The sequence below is a fragment of the Phoenix dactylifera genome, chromosome 11, assembly GCF_009389715.1.
Source record: "Phoenix dactylifera cultivar Barhee BC4 chromosome 11, palm_55x_up_171113_PBpolish2nd_filt_p, whole genome shotgun sequence".
NCBI classification, from domain to species: Eukaryota; Viridiplantae; Streptophyta; class Magnoliopsida; order Arecales; family Arecaceae; genus Phoenix; species Phoenix dactylifera.
Genome location: NC_052402.1, coordinates 12332794 through 12353317, shown reverse-complemented (window position 1 = coordinate 12353317; position 20524 = coordinate 12332794). Strand labels below are relative to the sequence as shown.

At 39.6% G+C, this 20524-nt stretch overlaps 3 protein-coding genes across 3 annotated transcripts; 1 reads left to right on the top strand and 2 right to left on the bottom strand.

Annotated features, from left to right (window-relative positions):
- The first annotated feature begins 740 nt into the window (after positions 1–740).
- Positions 741–10632, top strand: LOC103709497 (CRS2-associated factor 1, chloroplastic-like). Its single transcript, XM_026805574.2, has 7 exons — positions 741–1642; positions 3922–4049; positions 6540–6765; positions 7007–7134; positions 7212–8672; positions 8762–9306; positions 9893–10632. The coding sequence occupies exons 1-5, from the start codon at positions 805–807 to the stop codon at positions 8280–8282; spliced, it is 2391 nt and encodes a 796-aa protein (XP_026661375.1). The 5' UTR covers positions 741–804; the 3' UTR covers positions 8283–8672; positions 8762–9306; positions 9893–10632.
- On the bottom strand, positions 8588–11820 carry LOC103709539 (sugar transport protein 14-like). The gene is made up of 4 exons (XM_017843414.3): positions 11609–11820; positions 10747–11069; positions 9854–10483; positions 8588–9268 (listed from the first exon to the last, which is right to left on the bottom strand). Exons 1-4 carry the CDS (start codon positions 11748–11750, stop codon positions 8816–8818), a joined length of 1548 nt encoding a protein of 515 aa, XP_017698903.1. The 5' UTR covers positions 11751–11820; the 3' UTR covers positions 8588–8815.
- A 3563-nt stretch (positions 11821–15383) lies between these two features.
- LOC103709496 (sugar transport protein 14-like) lies at positions 15384–18720 on the bottom strand. The gene is made up of 5 exons (XM_026805573.2): positions 18693–18720; positions 18305–18520; positions 17141–17463; positions 16225–16854; positions 15384–16087 (listed from the first exon to the last, which is right to left on the bottom strand). The coding sequence occupies exons 2-5, from the start codon at positions 18441–18443 to the stop codon at positions 15620–15622; spliced, it is 1560 nt and encodes a 519-aa protein (XP_026661374.1). The 5' UTR covers positions 18444–18520; positions 18693–18720; the 3' UTR covers positions 15384–15619.
- Positions 18721–20524: the final 1804 nt, after the last annotated feature.

Sequence of the window (20524 nt, the reverse complement as noted above, 5' to 3'; positions counted from 1 at the left end):
ATATTTGCCAGCGAGAAACCTTGGTGTCTATTTGTATGGCTCTATCTTGTTATAACTTGCAAGTACTCCCATATTACACATATAATATCATTACATGGTCCCGCTCTTACTAGAGATAAATAGGATAATTCAAACTCAAAATTTGAGATACTTTTCTCAAGCATCTCATCAGTGTTGAGCACGTTAATCATCAACATGGAACATACTAAAATTTATCTAAACAATTTTTGCTTAAGGAGGAAGTCTAGATAATGTTACCTTTTATGTCGAAATCATTTGTTTCCTTTCTACTGACAGTTGTTATGTAAGATCAATGGATCTCAATCCATGAAGAAAGAAACTTCTAAACAATTTTACCTTTCGTGTTCGCATTTACCCAGAGATTGCAATTAATTTGCTATCACGTCGTTAGACAAATCTGACGAATCTAAAATAATTGAAACAATGCAGAGGGACTTGTACATAATTAGAGGTATCCCTCGTGTCTCTATATGTATAATATAAATGCGATTGGGCAAAGTAAAATAATTTCCAATCAGATGAGGGACCTCGGAATGATTTTGCTACCTATTTAAACTCTATTACGTCCACGAGGGACTCATAAATAAATTTACCTTTCCATGTTTTGCATGGACAACGAGAACGCAAACATTTTTGCAGGTCGGTCCTCCCCTATTGACATAATTACAATATCATATATCTTCTTGAGCTCGGCGGATTATATGAAGGGAAACGGATAACCCGCCCGCTCCCCTCTTCCTCTCTCTATCGTCTCCACTTGTCCCCGCCGGAATCCACCGACCGATGGCCCTCAAATTCGCCGCTCCTCTCCCCCTCTTCCTGTCAAATCCGGCGACCCCTTCCCCCCGCGCTGCCCCCTCCACCGAGGTCCGCTTCTCCCGCTGGCATAACGCTAACGCTGAGCCCTTCCTCAGGCGCCGCCGCTCCCAGCAGGAGATCGAGGACGACCTCCACCGCCTCCGCCGCCACCATTCCGCCCTCGAGATCGCTGAGGATACCGCCGCCGACGGCCCCTCCTCGGTCACCGCCGATGCCCCGCCGCCCTCACCTGCCGGTTTCCGGTCCCACGGCACCCCCTCCTCCCCCTCCATCCCAGGAAAAGCCTTCAAGTACTCGAAGCCCCCCCTAAACCCCAAAAACCGTAACTCCCCTTCCTCCCACCCCGCCTTCCGCCGGATCGCTAGGGTTTCCCGGACGGCTACCGTTTCCCCGGACGGGGAGACCGGGATTGCGGTTGGGGAGAAGGGAATTACGTATAGGATCGAGGGGGCGCCCTTTGAGTTCCAGTATAGTTACACGGAGACGCCAAAGGTGAAACCTTTGGCACTGAGGGAGCCTCCGTTTCTGCCGTTCGGGCCGAGCACGATGCCCAGGCCTTGGACGGGGCGGGCGCCGCTCCCGCCGAGCAAGAAGAAGCTGCTGGAGTTCGACTCGTTTAAACTCCCGCCGCCGGAGAAGAAGGGGGTGAAGCCGGTGCAGTCTCCGGGGCCTTTCGTTTCCGGGTCGGGGCCCAAGTACCATGCGGCATCGAGAGAGGAGATTTTGGGAGAGCCGCTGACGCAGGAGGAGATCAAGGAGTTGGTCAAGGGGTGCATGAAGATCAGGAGACAATTGAACATCGGTTCGTTTTTTTTTCTTTTAATTAATGGAACATCGGTTCGTTTTGATTCTTGTACTTTTTCTTTCCTGAAAGTTTTTAGTTTTATGGATTTTTTAAAAACTTTATGGAGTTTCCTAGATTGGTTTTTTTGCTGCAAACGAAATATCTGCCATAGTGACTTTTTCAGGAAACAAATGAAAAAAAGGGAGTTGTGGTCTGTTTCTGTGTACAGTATTGCTTTCTTTTTATTCGTTGATGATTCCATTATAGTTAATATGGTGGAATTTGATGGCTTTAAATGGTAGGTATCATATTTGAAAGGCATTTACATTTCATGATCATGTTTTTCCTCTGTGATTCAGTATACTGGTCGTTTGGTTTTCTTCAATTTTGAACTTGTAGAAATTTTGGTTGCAAAACGAGGAAGCACATAATGGAATTATAGCCATCAGATAAGGTTTGCAGTTGAGAATAAGAAAGTTGTATTTATTTTTGTTGAAAAAAGAAAGCTGTATTTATACGTCTGCCCATGAACTTCACCATTAATATTGGGACATGACTCATATACTAGTGTATCTGTTATACGGTCCTAGTGTTTTAAAGCGTCAATCCTAGACATGTGGTCGGCCACATAGTCCAGGCATGAGGCGCCTTACTGCCTTAGTTTTAAATGAGTACTAAGGGCCTAGCCCTTTAAGGTGACATAGAGCCTCTTGGAGGCTTCTCAGCGGTCTTAGAAACCACATTACTGATGTCCTAGTATCAGTGTTTATTGAACTCCTTATTGATTGGTGGTTCAATGCTTGAAGCATCCAAAACAGTTTATCATTTTGCGAAATTAGGTTATCAAGCTAAATACATGACAGTTTTATCCACAAGTTCACCAAGAATTGCAACTTATTTATAGATGGGATCAATGGATCATTGTTATTTTTTCCTGATGAAGGACATCCTCTTTGGTGTTATGTAGTTCATGGACTGAATATTTGAATATTTTGTATTAGAGCCTATTTCGTTTTTCAATTTGACGCATTTATAAAATCGCTATGACATTGGTTATGGGTTAGCTATGACTCTTTGATGGTGATGTTTTAAGTGAACTGCTTTTTGATACTATTTTCATGGAGAATTGTTAATTCTTTTAATTGTTGGGCTCTCTTGTATAGGTTTTGGGTTTGTTTGAGTTCAATTTCTAGGGTTCTGTAATATTACAAGGTAGTCTCCCATGCCATCAATTTGCTATTTGGTTATTAGGACCAGGTTTAGGAGTGAGATTTAATGCATGGTAATTTTAACTTTGTATGTGGAACATGTTGTAAAGAAGGATAGGGAGCAGGAGTGGGAGAGGTGGTAAGGGCATAGTAAAGGAAGTGTTCAACAGTATAGCACAGAGATTCTTGCTTTTAAGATTTGAAAAAACTCAACTAGTATTACCCTTAGTATTTGGAATCTTCTATCTAGAGTAGCAAACCCACTTTGGAATCTCTTCAGAATCTCAAACCTGCTTTGTTTCCTAGGCTCTTCCTTACTAAAAATGCTTTAAAGCATCCACTTTCCTGCAACTTGCACCTGCACAAGTACTCGCTTCTGATTTTAGCAACTTAAATATTATCATGGACAGAAATCTTTTGATCAATTAGATTCACCCTTTGCAACCTAAATTAAGTTTCAGGAAACATCATTTATTTCATTCAATGCCTTAAATATCTGAATGGAGATTGTCGGGCAAGAAATAAATTATGCAATAAATGAATGAGACTGAGTAAGATAGTTCAATGAAGCATTTATTACATAATTCAGTTAAGCAATATTCTGCAGCATTTGTGATATGATATCAAAAATCAAAAAGAGAACTTCTTTTATCTTCATATATCGGGATACTATGTAATGAAATTATACATTTGCAACTTCATTTGACCAAGACAAATTCAGTGTGAATTATCCTTATTTGCGAGGATACTCTAAATCTCTGAAACTTCGTATTGGTGACTTAAAAGAAATCATAGCAGGTAGAGAGAATCCAGGTTGATGTAGATGTGTCCTACAGCTTTCAATTATTTACATAACATGTACCATAATTGTTGTGCATATATCTCTAAATAGTTATTCCATGACATTTTTACAAGCTGCTCAGTTCGCTTGTACATTATGCACTATTCATTATCATTTTCAGGACTATCCTCCCAAGATTAGCTGCTAATTTGTTGCACATGATTCACATATCTTATGCTATGCTTCATTTTATGACTTGTAACTTCTTGTACTTTTTTGTTATGGTTGTTATGATCAAATTTTTGCAGGTAGAGATGGTTTAACACATAATATGTTAGATAACATTCATGCTCATTGGAAAAGGCGGAGGGTATGCAAGATAAAATGCAAAGGAGTGTGCACAGTTGATATGGATAATGTCCATCAGCAATTAGAGGTCAATAAGTTAAAACTTTTTATTTAATAATTTATTTCAGAAAGCAAATCATTTCCTATTTAGTGCTTTTCAATTCAAATATTAATTATTATCATAAAGAGTGAGGTAAACATTGGTTATGTTAATACCATTGATGTTGATTGGAAAGTGGTATAAGAAATTTAAAAAGATTTAATTGCGTAGAAATTAAGGGCCTTTGTTCATGCAGTAGTTCATAGTTATGCCATTGAAGGACTTTGTACAGGTTAAATTGTTTTTGGCTCTTCTGATTCATTCTGGTGGCAGAAATGTGAAGTCAAAGGTTAAATATGTTCTCTTATTGTTGCTTGCTAAGGGTTCTCGTTTCATAATCAGCATTCTCTGATTTGCATATGATACCATTATTCTTTATGATGTTATCTCAAGAGTTTCAAGATATTGTGTGCTGCTTCTGTGCTTCAGATGATCTCTGGTGAAGAGGTTAATTTTTCAAAGGTTCTTTCATGCATTGTCTTGTCAATGTGGTTTCGGAGTAAAGATCTTTTTGCAAGTGTCTAATCTTTTCTTATTGGGCCTTCTAGAGTTGTGAATTCTAATTTAATCATCTTGATAGTTGATTGAGTACAAGGAGGGTAAAAAGTCAATAACTTCTTTTTTTGTTGGTTGAAAATCTACTTGACATTCCTACTGATATCTGGACATGTTATGGTGGAGTGTGCCATCTTCAAACTTCAAGGCTCAGTGTTAACAAGATTCTGCCCCATCTGTTGAGTTGGGAGGTTTGGAAGGAAAAAAAAAAGATGAATATATCAAAAAGTTTCCTTGGCTTGGATGACATTTGGAAGCAAATTGTTCTTTTTTATCAGTTCTTGGTATTTGGGAGGACCTTCCTATTTTTGGTGAGTGAGAGATGCTTTTGTCATCTTTGAGACTCGTCATTTGTGTGATTTTTCACTATCTTCTTTTATCTTTCTTCATCTTCTTTTTTTTTGTTGTTGTTGTACCTTGTTTCTCATTATTAACTAATCTTATTTATGCTCAGAGGCAACCTTTTCTTTTGATGTGTTTTAGACAAGCTGAAAAGAAACCTATGGTGTGATGACCAAGATAAGACGAGGGAATGCATCTGAACTTTTGGGATTTTTTAATTTGTGGAGTGGTTGAATGGCTTTGATTTAGGAAAAGCGGAGGTGGTTTTGGAAATTCACAGAGAACTATGATGATGTAATTGATTATGTAAGCAAAGTTCTGCCACCAGGAAGACAGACGACTTCTCATTTTAAGAATGTTTTTTTTAGCCTCTCTTTTTCCTTTGGATATGGACTGCTGAAATATGTCACACATATTTTGTGCTGTTATTTAAGGCTGGGAAGGGGATACTATGAAAATTTCGTTGGACTTGGTGCTCAAGGTTTGCATCATGAAGCATCTCACAATGCTCTTTCCAGAAAGGAAATATGGGAGAGGCATTATCAACTTGTTACGGATCGATGGATAGAGAAATTGGAGTGGTGACTGTTGACAAGAAACTGAAAAGATGTGGAGAAAAGAGATGTGGTAAAGTTTTCAATTTTTTAGTTGGCTGGAAGGTTCATCCTTGTGAAGATGAGAGCAAAAGAAATATGCAATCGATTGGTTTGATTTGATGTTATTTCCTCTATTGTCTTTTGGCTTTATCAATCTTGGTTGATCAGTATGTCTAATTTAAAGACCTTGAAATACATGCTGTCTGAAAGTGCAATTCCTAATTGTGGACTTTATGTCTTATATGGTCTCTTACTCATGATGACGTGATAAATTGCACATGGAAGTTTGTGAGAAAATGCTCTTTATTGTTAGTGGAGCTCTCTTGTCCTCGTGTTCATAAATGCCACCGATTCACCCTGAATTAAATAAGGTCATGGGAACAGAAGAAAACATGGAAATATCCTTCTATGATGCTAAGATTCAACCACAGAATATGTTCGGCAGTGTGTGGCTAGCATGCCACAGGATGGATTGAAAAGGCTCTTACAAACATATTTGCTTTTTGCTAGCACTTGGCTGTTTCATCTAGAGGACATAGAGAAGGATCCTGCTTTGCAATATTCTGTAATTAGATTTCATCACCTTCTGCTGTTTTTCTTCTTGTTCTATGGATTCATCATGGCATTGTATCCTTTACATTCTGTCAATGGGTTACTCTTTTAAGGTCATAAGGATTTACAGTCCCCTGTAAGTATCTCTTAAGAGTTTAACTATCAGCAAACTTATGATGTCACTTTCTTGAAGAAAATGGTTTTTGTGAAGCCAAGCATAGGAAAGTCATTTTTTGGAAAAGATTGAAAAAACATTCTATTTGAGTAGCCATGAGTTTGAGCACTCCATATGGAGCTCATTGTAATGCGAATGTCCCTAAGACACTTAAACAGGTCCATATGGTTAGTGAATGGAACAGGCTGTGACATTTTCATAATCGTCATTGCCTGTATGACATCATGTATAAATGGTTTATCTTTTATGTTTTGATAGGAGAAAACTGGAGGGAAGATTATATACAGTAAGGGAGGAGTGATCTTCCTGTTTCGTGGTCGAAACTACAACTGGAGAACCCGCCCCAGATTTCCTCTTATGCTATGGAAACCTGTAACACCAGTGTATCCACGGTTGCTTAAGCGGGTACCAGAGGGATTAACTTTGGAAGAAGCATCTGAAATGCGTAAAAGAGGGCGTGAACTACCACCAATATGCAAACTTGGTAACCTTTCTCTCTTTTTCTGCTTTGGTTTGTTTATCGCATCATCTTGTGAACGGCATGATGAAGCTCATGTTGTGATAATTATTTTCGTATGTGTGATTTGAATGTGACCTCTAATTTCTTATACAATGGGGACTTGATATGTATATTTGAACTAAATCCGTAATTTATGTGTCAAATTCTTGCTGAGTGGAAATGAAGCTAAAGTTTTAAAGTTTTCTTTCTTATGCGCATGAAACAGCGAAAAATGGTGTTTATTGTAACCTTGTTAAACAAGTCAGAGAAGCATTTGAAGCATGTGAGCTGGTCCGGATAAACTGCAAGGGTCTGAACAAAAGTGATTGCAGGAAAATAGGTGCCAAGCTCAAGGTTGGTAAACTTTTTGGCATTATAACATCCTCTCTGGTGTCATTTTTTGTAATAGTTTCTTGAAATCGGCCTTGCAGGATCTAGTCCCATGTGTCCTACTTTCGTTTGAATATGAGCATATACTTATGTGGAGAGGGAAAGATTGGAAATCATCTCTTCCACCACTAGAAGACAATCATACTGAAGCTGAAGAAACTATTACCGGTGACCCAACAATTACTTCATCCATTATCAATGGTCCATTACTGAATGACCAGGACTTCCAGGATTCAGGTACTGGAAAGAGCTTACATGAGGTGCTCGGTATTGAAGTGCCTAGTAAATTGGCTCTAGATGATAACATGGGTATAAAGCCCACTGAGGATCTTTCGAATTTGAAAAATTTAAGTGTGCCAGTACCAGCTCATGTGGATCCAACCAGCATGACTAGCAAGGCATTTGATATCTCAACTGAGACTCACCAGGAATCTTCAATTGTTAATGACCTACGATCACCTTCAGGTGCTGGAGACAGCTCAGAGGAGGAAAAATGTCTTGAAATACCTCGTCGAAGCATTTCTCTGGAGACAAGTTTGAACACAGTAGAAAAAGGTAAGGACCTTTACCATTCAGGAAGAGAAGCTCAGCTGCTGTTGGCAGCTTCTTATGAGAGTTGCAACAGGCATGAGGACATTAACGCAGTCACCAATGTAGATGACGAAATGATAAACAGTGATAAATTGGAAATGAGAGAAGCAGATAGTCCAATATGCCAGGATAATATGAGTTCTAGCGGGGCATGTTTGGAAGGAGTAATGCTTCTTCTGAGGCAAGCTGTTGAGAGTGGTAGGGCACTCATCTTGGATGATCAGTCTTTGGATGCTAATATTGTTTTTGAGAGGTCTGTTGCTCTTGCCAAGACAGCTCCGCCTGGGCCAATCTTCCAGCATAGAGTAAAGAAATCAGCTGTTCAGAGGTCTCAGAAAGACAAGGGTGACAAAATTGAGGAGCAAGATACAGAAGTTGAAGCTGTTCCTATCTCAGAAAAGAGAACTAATGATAAATTCAACTCTCGGAATCGGAGAAGGGATGATTTCCCAGGGGTTTTGTCAGATGTGGTCCCACATGGAACCCTGCGAGTTGATGAACTTGCAAAGTTGCTGGTTTAATGGTGTGGTAAAGAAAAGTGTGGAATGACTTTCAATTTTTCATATTTCTGTCTGGCTATTAACTCTAGATGTAGGCCACTTTGTGGTTATATAACAAAGTTATGTAAGGATTTGTTGACTGTTTTCATGAGCCTATTATCTGCAGCTTGTAATGAGAGATGGCAGTAGAAACATGCTATGAAAGGTTTAAAGCCTGTGAAGTTATTGTTATAAAGGGCGGAGCAGGAAATCAGTGGGTATGATATAACACATCAGAACAACTAAGAATTTAATGGGCATTGACTTGTAATGAGTTTTCAGTGGAACAATACATCAACTACAAATTGCAGAGAGATCAATGCAATAAAAACAATATTTCTCTTCTTCATTGTTACTATCCCTATTTGCAAGGTAATCTGTCCAAGTTTTTTCTACAGAAGTACTATCCTAAACTGAAAATAGAAGAAAAAGACTTTGTTTAATGTTTATTGGTGATGCAGCTTCCACAGACTAGAGAGAATGGATAAAAGGAAGGCAAGGAATATAGTTCTTTATTATGGGTGTTGATGCTGTATAACGACTTCCCTATCTATATCAGGACCGCCTACAATCTTCTTCCAATACCAGTGCTTCTCCCACAGTTGAGACATCTCCTCTATTGGCACTTGCTTTGTTTCAGGCAGAAGAAAGATGATAAAAAAGGTCATAACGGCGATAAGGCTGGCAAAAAGGATGAAGACTCCGTATCTGAGGTGGCACAATGAAAGAAGGAAGCATTGCGCTACTGCAGCGGTGAAGAAGAGGTTGACACAAACCACCAGGCTTTGTCCTGCTGATCTTGTCTCCAGGGGGAAGATCTCACTTGGAACCAACCAGGAAAGAGGCCCCCATGACCAGCCATATGCCACTACAAATGCACATATTGCAATCACTAGAAGGACAGCTACATTTTTGGGAAGCATCTCTCCATGACCAAATGTCAGTGCAAGAGTGACAGCGACAATCACCTGTGGACATCAAGATATGCTGGGCATAAATAAAAGAGGTAATTTCAACATCATTAGTCCATTTGTACGTGGGATGAAACTTTTTCTTTCTAATTATGAATCAATAAAATTGAAATTGATCCTTTTTTCCTGATAGCTTATACCTGATGGATAACACTTCTTTTTTCCTTTCCGGTGGAGAAGTCATTATAAGATTTATTTAGGAAGCAAGAGTCATACATATCAGCTAGCCATCTTCTTACTAGAAATTTCAGTGGTAGATCTATGAAGCAAATGCATATGAATTTTCCAAGCGAAGATGAATTATTTCTGAAATCAACTGATATTTTCTATAAATTTTGATGTCTTTTAGTTTGGCAACACAATTTTGCAGAACTGGCAAACAAAATGGATCTAATGGTAAGATGCTACATAAGAATGCTTGTTATAGAAATAACACATATCAATTTGGCACAAATTGAATCTATTCTAGAATCGATTGACTTTAATCTTCAACTTTCTTGAACTTTAGTTTAGAAAAGCAATTTTCTAGAACTGGCATACATAATAGACTTAATGGTAATCATGCTACATAAGAATTCTTACCATAGAAATAATCATCTGAATGCCACCTTCTATGTATAGGAACTTCCTTCCAAACCTATCAACCACTGCCATTGAGACAAGTGCACCAATCAGTAGCATTGCACTGGTTATAATTGATGAGTACAGGGAAGCCGCAGACCCAAAACCCAAACTTTGGAAGATTACGGGTGAATAGAACAGTATGGAATTCATGCCAGTGAGCTGCTGGAATGCGGGGATCCCAAGCGCTCCAATCACAAGCTGTGGACGGTTCCTTGGTTTCAAAAGGTTCTTAAAAGGGTGTTTCACCGCTCTTGCAGCTTCACTTGCCTCCACTAGGTCCTCCAATTCTGCCTCCACCTTCGTGGTACCCCTTACTTTCTCTAAGATATTCCTTGCTTCATCCAGCCTACCTTGTTCCACGAGGCTGTTTGGAGTCTCAGGAAGGAAAAGACCACCAACAACCATTAGAGTCGCAGGCACCACCGCCAAACCAAGGGATAATCTCCATCCCCATGGGTGGAGCTTCTCTGTGAAGTAGTTGATAACATCGGCAATCAAAATCCCCAAGCAGGTTGTTAGTTGAAATAGTTGGTTGACTGCCCCTCGGATTTTATAGGGTGCTATCTCACAAAGATAGAGTGGAACTGCCTGTTGGCAAAACAGAACTTAGAAAGTGATTGTTAAAGTTGGCATTGTTCCCATCTGTACAGGTATGTGTATGTACGCCTGCATGTCAGGAACAGAAGCAGGCATCGTCTGTGTGTATACATGTATGCATATGTATGCTATTGTTTGTATATGAAAGACCAATTATAGTTTAGTTGTTGATCAATACTTGGAAAATAAAAAAGACAACTTAGATGGGAAAAATCGAAAAGCTTGTTACAGACTGATGAGTTTCTGGCCTGCACCTGATTTCCGAATCCAATGCCAACTCCGAGAAGAATCCTGCCAATGATCAGCATGGCAACGTTAATGGCTGCTGCATTGATGGCTCCACCAAGGAAGAAGCTGGCTCCACCAACCATGATGCTGGCCCTTCTTCCATATTTTCTGGTCACAGGTGAGGCTCCAAAGGTGGAGATGAGGCCAGCGAAATATAGGGAGGATGTGAAGAGAGTGAGCAGCTGGTCATCATATTTACAGTAGTCGGTTTCATTTAGGTGTTCCTGCTTCCTTTTGTATACACCTGGGAAGAATTCCTTCAAGAAATCATCCATGGAAGTTACTCCACCTAGATCAGACAAGTATGTGAGTAAGCTTTGTTGTTTGATCTTTAATTTTTGATTGTCGTCTCTTGAAATTTAAGATAACTGTAATCTTCTGAAAAATCGAGTCTGAGAATATTAAATCAGGTTTCTATGGTGAAGGATCAGGACCTTGGAGAATTGTTTATAATGATTCAGTTCATTTGCTTTCTCCATAGAAATCTTACATTACCTCCAACACATAAAAACACCCCAACGTACTGTTGCTCCAGCAAAAAAAAAAAAAAAACAGACATAGAAGAAATACCAAATTGGCTGTAAAAAGTTGGGAACTATATTAAGACAAAAGGGGGAAAAGCCAGAAAAACGGGGAAAAGAAAAACGTTAGAAGCCAGTCCCTAACAAATCAGGTTCCTCATCTCTCTGGAACCTTTTAATTTAGCTACTTCTGTAAGAAAATTTCTATTAGTCTCATATACCCATCAAAAGCACCTTCATTTAAGAGTCAGCAATGTGACGTCGAGCACATGTAACAGAGATCCAAGGCATTGACTGCAGAACTCACCAGAGACACCAAGGTCATATCCAAAAAGGGATCCTCCAAGCGATCCAATGATGCAAGCCAGGATGAAATAACCCGTGATCTTCCCCTCATAAAATTCTGCTCTCTTTCCTGCCTCGCCACCAACAAAGCCACCCCCTGCCATTGCCTTAAAACTCCTTCCAACCACGCCCGTCCTCTAGCTTCCACCAAAGATCTCCCCAATAGAAACGTAAAACTCTTATTCCCTTACAAGAAAGCTCATCTTCTTATGGTGGTGGAGAGGGAAGAACATTAGAGGATATTGTTGCCCGAGTAAAAGAGCCAAAAAAAGACACAAATGAGAGGCAGAGAAATTAGCCTCCATACTCCTATATATATAGAGAGAGAGAGGAAGAGAAACGAGCGCCAGGGAGAGAGAAAAGCTAGCCGGAAAAAAGGCAGCGCTGCTGCTCGTACCCAATGATGTATCCGGACTGGGCGGAAACCGGGATTTGTGCCGGTTGGTGGGCTTTTCTCCTGTGCCCAAAATGCCTCACTGCAAACCGGTTTGCACCAATCTAGACATGTCATTTCCTCGCTCTCTTATTATTTTTTTCTTTTTTTCTGCAAGGAAGGATGGCTCATTCACATTTAGTATGAATGCACCCAACAAAATTAAAAATTAGCAAATTTCATAGTACTCTAAGCCATTCAATCTATAATCCTATTAGTCTTCCTGTAAATATGTTTGGCCTGGAAAACAATATTACTCTTTTTGTTCGTGCACGTGCTATTTTGGGTGGTTGCATTACATCCAACTACAACCAACAGCAGAAGCAGGGAAATTTGAATCGAAGAAAGCTGTTTGGGGGATGATAGCTAGCTGCATGGTTCGCCCGACGGTCATCTGCAACACGGAAGCCTGAAAGAGACCTCAACCAACCGTGCATGTATGTGTATTAAGAGGACGAGAAGAAGTTCCGTTGCCATGAATCCAATGGAGCACTGCAGAGCTTGAAGGGTAGTAGTGCAAGCATGCCGAATCCCTTCTCATGAAGGAATTGACCCAGCTAATACAATTCGACCTCAAATGATTTCACACAATAAAACAGCTTCAACTATGTTAGTATGAACTGATGTCGCCATGGCCTTGTTAAGAACATGCTGTTGGTTTAGTTAGAATTCTTCTTAGAATTCATCCTCACCTCAGTTCCAATTATTTAGAAAGGCTTTTGCTTACTGAATCTAAGTGCTTATTACCCTGAACGCATCTCTATCCTTATTCCTGTTCCATTAGTCGCAAACCGGAGCGCCGGTTTCGTGAAGTTACCCTTCAGATCTTTTCTTTTCACCTTCCTAGAAAAAGGTTTGCTGTGTTAGCAGCGTGCTTGAAATGATACTATTGAAATTAATAAGATAGACTCAGTGGCAGTCACTGGCTTGATGAAAAGGAGAACCAAAAGGAGGTTTCCCGCAGCATGCCATTTCGTTCCTCATGCGTCATTTCGGGCAGGTTGTTATGAATCTGCGATGCATGCACTCATTATGGATGATCAGTCTTGCCAAACTGATCTAACTCTATAGGGAATCCGTCGCAATATATAATACATAAGAAGTTAGTATTCTCATGACAAGTGGAAAGGGAAAGAGAAACATAAGGAAGGTAGGATGGAAGTTGTGAATGCTTCAGCAGCGAGAGCTGATGACAAGGAAAGGAAACTATAGATGTTATGAGTCCTGAGTTTCCCCTTGTGCTATTATCTAGGAAGTGTGACCTCTCATGCAATATGGGTGAATGACCGGTCCAAATGTCACAATACAAACTAGGAAAAACATGTTTACTTCTACGTTTTATGAACCCGAAATTAAGTTTAAGTGCAACGTATATTGGATGAGGTGATGTAGCAATTCATAGGCAGTCAACAAAGTCTCATGCTTGATCTAGGAAGAGAGTATTTAGCCTTATAGTTGAATTGTCATTTTTCCTTAAAATTTATGTGGGGTTTCCCAAAGTAAGATTGCTTCATAGCGATAGGTTGGCGCCGAAGATTCCACCAAATATAACAGAGAAGGGCTTAATCTTATTTGTTCAGGCGAACCCCCAGCTTTCAACATGCTTTCCAAGCAAATTTGACTCGAAGTTGGGGTATTATTTTGCGCAGGCCTACTCCTATGAAAATAATCAACTTACAGTGATAAATTGGAGCTGCTAAATTAGCAAATCGATGCATCTTTTCCAGTCTATAGACTTACAATTTGCTAAGCGTTTAATTGGCATATGTGTTTCCTAACAAATGCAAAGGGGCCATTTCACATTTGATTAAAACACGCCCCTCTTTTTTTTTGGCTTAAGAGTAACGATACGACCACACAAGTTTTGTGTAACCATGATGAAAATGCCCTTAGTGGCTAATCATTAAATGTACAAATGGTTTTGAGGACCAGAGCAATTTCCATTGCTAGACAAACGTTTTAGGTTGTGGTGTCATAGCAATTGCTCTTTGAGCAGAAGCAATGAGGCACATAGGTCCTTAGACAAGGGAATCCATCAAGTTCAATGTCTGCTTTAGAGCAGAGAATGATGAATATGTTCTCACAGGTTAAATGGATCGCTGAATTATCCTCACTTGTGTGGGCATATAGTATTAAAAGACCATGTTAACAGCCATGTCTACAGCTGATGTTTCTTAAAAGTTGGTAAGAACCAGGAAAAAAACAAATTATTAAAGTTCACAGGAGTTCAAACATCAAGATCATATAGCCATTTGCCTTAAAGCACTACCAAGACATATCCATGATATGCAAAGATCACTATTTCGGTACCAGACTCTGCACAAGTACGTATACAGTTCGGTATGGTCGGTACAATATTGACTCGTGTCTTCTTTTCGGTTATTTCTCAATGTCAGGCCAACTTTCATGCGCGCTTAATTTTCAAGTAGTAATATTTATATTGTTTCTAAAAATTTGTGCACAAAATAATGCTATTTAAAGTGAAAAACAAAATTTAATAATGTTTACGTGTGTTAAAAGTTGCTCTGATTTCAGCAAGTGTTTGAATGAAAGAGATGGGGGAGGCAAGGAATTAGCAAAAGGCTTGAAAAGATGGATGATACAGCTTCGGGACTATTTTAAAATGAAATGTTTCAAGTACTCTGCATCTTAAAGTAATAGGGAAGATAGAAACTGAAAATGGACGTTACCAGGTTTGGTTCCAATTGTCCAATAAATGAGACCTGAACTAAATCCTGTCAGCTGGAACCTGAACTCGACCATCAAACCGGACTTTGAGATGCTGAAACTCAGGTTAGTTACAGTTGGTTTAGAATTTAACAACCCCTGATTCTGACCACAAATCGATTTCAAGTTGCATCGTCTTTGTCCGAGATCAAGGTTGGGAAAGTTCCTAGTTTGCTTAGGAAGCTATTGACTTCTGTTTATATGATAAGCACTCTTATCTATGCATCACCAAACACATTATCTTTATCCTTTTTACTAGGAAAATGCAGCCTATATACTTGGGACTACAAGGTGACAGTATCCTGTAGTAACATCACCAATTCTATTGAATCAAAAAAAAAAAAGAAGAAAAAAACAATTCTATTTTGTTCTACTTTAAAAGACAAATAACATGATCTACTCAGAAATCTGCTCTGAATGCGTTTTCTTGGAAACATTTGCCAATTGGACCACCAAACAGGGCTTGTCTAACACAAGCCTCATCAAAGATGGCAGCAGTTAAACATGAGATGTACAAAGCTTAAATGCCACTTAACTGCATTCTTTGGCCCATAGTGGAAATGAGGGATCCAGTCAAAAAAAAAAAAGAGAAAGAAAGAGAATTGAAGTAGAACTTTTATGCCAGCAACTTAACCATCAGCAACCGACATATCACTATGAAGAAAGCATAAAAGTAATCTTAGTCTTTATTTATTGTCACTTTCCCAACAAATACAGAGAAGAATTGTCCTCTAATCAAAGGACAACATAAAATCCAGCAAAGATTCAGCCCATCTAAATAACATAAGACGAGGACTTGAAGGTGTGGTGCAGTTAAACAACTGTTGCAGCCTTAGTTTCCTGCTGCTTTTGGTCGTTATTACCTGAATCAGGCCGAGATACAATGCTCTTCCAAAACCAATGCTTCTCCCACAGACGAGACATCTCCTCAATGGGCACTTGCTTTGTCTCTGGCAGGAGTAGGATGATGAACACGGACATAATCACAATCAAGCCAGCAAATAGGATGAAGACTCCATATCTTAAATGGCATAGCATAGCAAGGAAGCACTGAGCGATTGCAGCAGTGAAGAAGAGGTTGACACAAACCACCATGCTCTGACCTGCCGATCTTGTCTCCAGTGGGAAGATCTCGCTAGGAACCAACCAACCAAGAGGCCCCCAGGACCATCCATAGGCCACCACAAATGTGCAGATCGCGACCACGAGGACGATCGCCAAATCTTTTGGGAGCGTCGCCCCCCGACCAAATTTTAGTGCAAGAATAACAGCCACAACCACCTGAGTAAAAAAACCAATGTTTTAGGTTCTTTCCATCATGTAATGTAACAGGAAATTGCAGGCACTTTCCATTCTTTCAGTGGAAATCTAAAGAAAACTATTAGTACTAGAATTCAATCAGTACTAGAATTGCTTACCATCGAGCTAATCATTTGAATTCCAGCTTCGATGAACAAAAATCTCCTTCCCAACCTATCGACAACTGACATCGAAACAAGCGCACCAAGCACAAGCATCGAGCTCGTTATGATGGATGAGTAGAGGGAAGCACCTGATCCCATACCCAAACTTTGGAAGATCACAGGAGCATAGAACAATATGGAGTTCATGCCAGAGAGCTGCTGGAATGCGGGGATTCCAAGTGCTCCTATTATAAGCTGGGGACGGTTCTTTGGTTTGAGGAGGTTCCTGAAAGGGTGCTTGACTGCTCGAGCCGCCTCACTGGCTTCCTTGAGGTCCTCAAATTCTGCATCCACCTTATGAGTTCCCCTCACCTTCTCCAAAATAATTCTTGCTTCATCCAGCTTGCCTTGTTCGACAAGGCTGTTCGGGGTTTCTGGTAGAAAAATTCCTCCAACAAACATGAGAGTTGCAGGCACCATGGCCAGACCGAGAGATAGCCTCCAACCCCATGGGTGGAGCTTTTCTGTGAAGTAGTTGATGATATCAGCAACCAAAATCCCCAGGCAGGTAGTCAGCTGGAACAACTGGTTAACTGCCCCTCGGATCTTCGGTGGTGCTATCTCAGATAGATAGAGGGGAACTGCCTGTCGTAAGTACAGCAAATATGAGAATCTGATTGCCAACTTAAGCATCGTTTTAGGCAAATAAAAGTATGGAATTAATTGCTTTTGTTTTCCACCTCAAACGGATCTCAGATTTCATTAATTATTCTACCAATGCGAGCGCGAGGAACTCCAAATATTATACAACATGAAGATAAGAGAAAAAGTCTCAGATTCAGCATGCAAATATTACATGAAATGATATGTTGGAAATAGATCGCTGGAATAAAATTAGCGAAGAGATTTTTGTCTGGTATTTAGCTCGCACCTGATTTCCAAAACCAATGCCAATTCCGAGGAGAATTCGGCCAATGATCAGCATGAAGATGTTAACAGCTCCTGCATTGATAGCTGCACCGAGAAAGAAGCTGACTGCACCACCCATGATGCTGATCCTTCTCCCATATTTTCTGGTCACGTATGAGGCACCAAAGGTGGAGACGAGGCCCGCGAAATAGAGGGAAGATGTGAAGAGAGTAAGAATCTGGTCGTCATATTTGCAGTAGTCGGTTTCATGTAGATGTGCTTGCTTTCTTCGGTACACACTGGGGAAGAAGTGCTTTAGGAAATCATCCATAGAAGTAACTCCACCTGAAAACCAGAAGAATCTCAAAATGAGCTCTTTTCTCTCGCTTTGACTGTTGAATTGGATCCAACAAGTATGAGATCTTCTGTTTCATGTTTTCACAAAGAAAATGATTATAGTCTTATTTCTGGATAATATGGAGAGAAAAAAATTATGGAACCTTTTAATTGCATCTTCATTTATTGTTTTCTATTTCTGAAAATAGAAAGCAGTAGTATCATATTTTTTTTTAAAAAAAAAATCTTATAGAATTATAAAAAATTCTAGGCAGGAGAATTTTTTGGCCAATGTTTTATTGTTTCGGATACAAAAACAACTAAAAGTATTAAAACGAAAGGGAAGCACAGCAAGGTGTATTTAAGTAATGGATTCGAGAGAAATGATCATATATATATATATATATATATATTATTCATCAATAAGGCCCTCCAGGTTTGTATTTTTTATGTTTGAAATGCACCATGGCCTTCTACACCAATGTAATATTTATCAACACGAAAAAGAAGAAGAAGGAGAAGTTGATGAAGAAAAAAGATGGGTATATAATTTACAGAACTTTGTTGTTTCCCTTTCTTTTATAAAGGGAACTGTCAAAAGAAGGAACTGATTTACTGAAGCTGTTCTATCTAAATAGATAAATCATTGTAATAGCCAACACCCAAACTTCCAAACCGAAGCAATGTCATATAAAATGGCAAAAGCTTCTTCACCTCCCCCAAATAACCAACCTTTCAGCACCTTCAATGAAAAAACAAGAAGTACAAGATTCTCCATGAAATAGTTGGTGTACGAAAAGAGACGCCGAAATAGTATAGGAATAAAGAAAACCAGATCAATAAAACTCACCAGAGACACCAAGATCATATCCGAAAAGGGATCCACCAAGGGATCCAACAATACAAGCTAAGATGAAATAACTGGTAATCCTTCCTTCATAGAGCTCTGCTCTCTTGCCTACATCACCCCCCACAAAACCTCCTGCCATTTCCTCGGTCTCCCTGCAATCCTCGCAGCCCCTGGCTTTTCCAAACCGCCGCCCGAAGCCTTCTTTTTAGTCAGCTTCTGCGTGATCGTAGGCGAAGAACAGAGGAAAACAGAGGATGCCGCAAGTCAGAAAACAAACAAAAGCGTAACACATCAGTGGATAAAGAAAAGTCAGTACGTTGACGGATTCCCATTAAAAGTTATATTATATTCAGAAAGATCTGAAGCAAAAAGGAACGGCTGGACTGACCAAGAGTGATGGCGAGGGCCGTGGGGCTCTTGAGATGAGAACAAAAGAGAAGGGGAGAGGAGAGGAGGGTCCAAATGAGAGAGCTTCCCCCATATATAGAAGTAAGTTTCGCAAGGCTGGCATGATAAGGACTTCTATTTTTAATATAATATTTACAAATATAAAGTATTTATAAATATTTGTGTATTAGCTAAATAATTTGGAAGGATAAATTTAGTTGATTACGGTTCAAATGCGGGGTTGTCTTTTATTCTGTTCGTTTTGGTTTATAGGATTGGATCACCAGGATAATAGGGATTGTTGTACCTGCACATAAACGGACTTATCGCAACTTCCTTTTGTTCTCATTTTAAAAGCTTCTTTGTTTTTTTTTTTTTTTATAAATGCATATGGTCTCTGGTTTTGACTTGGATTTTATGCACTTACGAGTCACGAGGGTGACGCCATGCTTGGTTTTTTTTCTCTCTCTCTCTCTCGTCTTGCATGTATACGATATATAGAAAAATGTTACAGGTGTCAGTCAATCACGCGAGGAGCGTTCCTCGGACTGATCTGGAACAAATATGGGAGTACCAATCTACTGCGCACTCTCCAAATGCTGCACCAGTCTCTTTTCGCCACGTGGCATGTGGAATTATCCGTCCTTTTCTTCTCTGGGACCTTTAATTTCTGTCTCCTAGTTCATCAAATAACGCGGGTCCCACAACCCGACGATTGGTCCACCAGTGGAAGAGTTGGCGTGGGCCCCGTGGCCCGAATTAGTTCAGAGAAAGTGGGTTGGAATTCGGCTCAAGTGGGACAAGTAGTTCCGGCATTCCTGGATCAACCGCAATTGGAGTTTCATCAACCTTTGAGGCTGCTAATGAATAATTACTTCCTTTTGGCATGCATAATTCACTTAATTACTTCCTTTTGGCTATTTTCTCTTGGATTAAAAAAAAGAAAAAAAAAAAAAAGGAGAAGAAGGAAGCTTTTCATGTCTAATGAATATTTACTTCCTTTTGGCATGCATTCAAGCTTTGATTAATTAAAACATCTTGTCAAGTTCAAACCCAAGCTATGTTTGGAGATATGAGTCGATCTAAAAAAGGAGTTGCCAAAAACAAATTTCGAGCATGTAGTGGTTATTCACTCCACAAGTTTAAATATGAGCCAGCTAAGCTAACAATTATAGCAAGGACTCAAAAACTAAGCATAACCTTAGGTTTGCATTAGGCCGCAATAAATAAGCATTCTGAAAAAGTTGCCAGTCCCAACCCAGCCTATTTAATAAGGTGATTTAGTGGTTCCAATCCAACTAATCTATTTATGAAACATATAACACGGGTTAACTCATATAGTTAATCTGCAAAGCAAGTCAATTGAGTGGCACTATGTCCGAGTTGGGATGGTTAACTTGCTAACTTGGCCGGGTTAGGTTTAAACGTACATTATTAAATGAATAATGATTTGATTAAACTGTTAAACAATGTTAAGCTATTACAACATGGTTTTAACATCTAATTATATGTATATCGAGTTACTTTTAGGTTCTGGTTGAAACCATGTCACGCAAACCAACTACTAAAGAATCTTGAAAGATTCCAAAATGGCATGGTTGGATTGAGCTGATCAAGTTAGGATTTTTTTTTTATTGTTTTAATTGGAATCACCTCGGGACTTTAGGTGGTGTGGATAGGCACTATTTTTTTTGGGTTGGCAGGAATTGAAAATTGCTTGATAAGTACAAGTTGCTTGTCGGATTGTGATACCGGTTGGTCGAATGGTTTTATGCTAGTCTATCCAAATTAAGTTGAAGTCCAACCAAATCCATCCCAACGCGCTCAAATGCA

Coding starts and splice junctions, on each gene's coding strand:
- LOC103709497 (XM_026805574.2), top strand. CDS start 805: ATGGCCCTCAAATTCGCCGCTCCTCTCCCCCTCTTCCTGTCAAATCCG. Junction 4,050..6,539: donor ATGTCCATCAGCAATTAGAG/GTCAATAAGTTA, acceptor ATGTTTTGATAG/GAGAAAACTGGAGGGAAGAT. Junction 6,766..7,006: donor ACCACCAATATGCAAACTTG/GTAACCTTTCTC, acceptor CGCATGAAACAG/CGAAAAATGGTGTTTATTGT.
- LOC103709539 (XM_017843414.3), bottom strand. CDS start 11,750: ATGGCAGGGGGTGGCTTTGTTGGTGGCGAGGCAGGAAAGAGAGCAGAA. Junction 11,070..11,608: donor ATATGACCTTGGTGTCTCTG/GTGAGTTCTGCA, acceptor TGTCTGATCTAG/GTGGAGTAACTTCCATGGAT. Junction 9,269..9,853: donor TTCAGATGATTATTTCTATG/GTAAGAATTCTT, acceptor TGATGTCCACAG/GTGATTGTCGCTGTCACTCT.
- LOC103709496 (XM_026805573.2), bottom strand. CDS start 18,443: ATGGCAGGAGGTTTTGTGGGGGGTGATGTAGGCAAGAGAGCAGAGCTC. Junction 17,464..18,304: donor ATATGATCTTGGTGTCTCTG/GTGAGTTTTATT, acceptor TCTGGTTTTCAG/GTGGAGTTACTTCTATGGAT. Junction 16,088..16,224: donor TTCAAATGATTAGCTCGATG/GTAAGCAATTCT, acceptor TTTTTTACTCAG/GTGGTTGTGGCTGTTATTCT.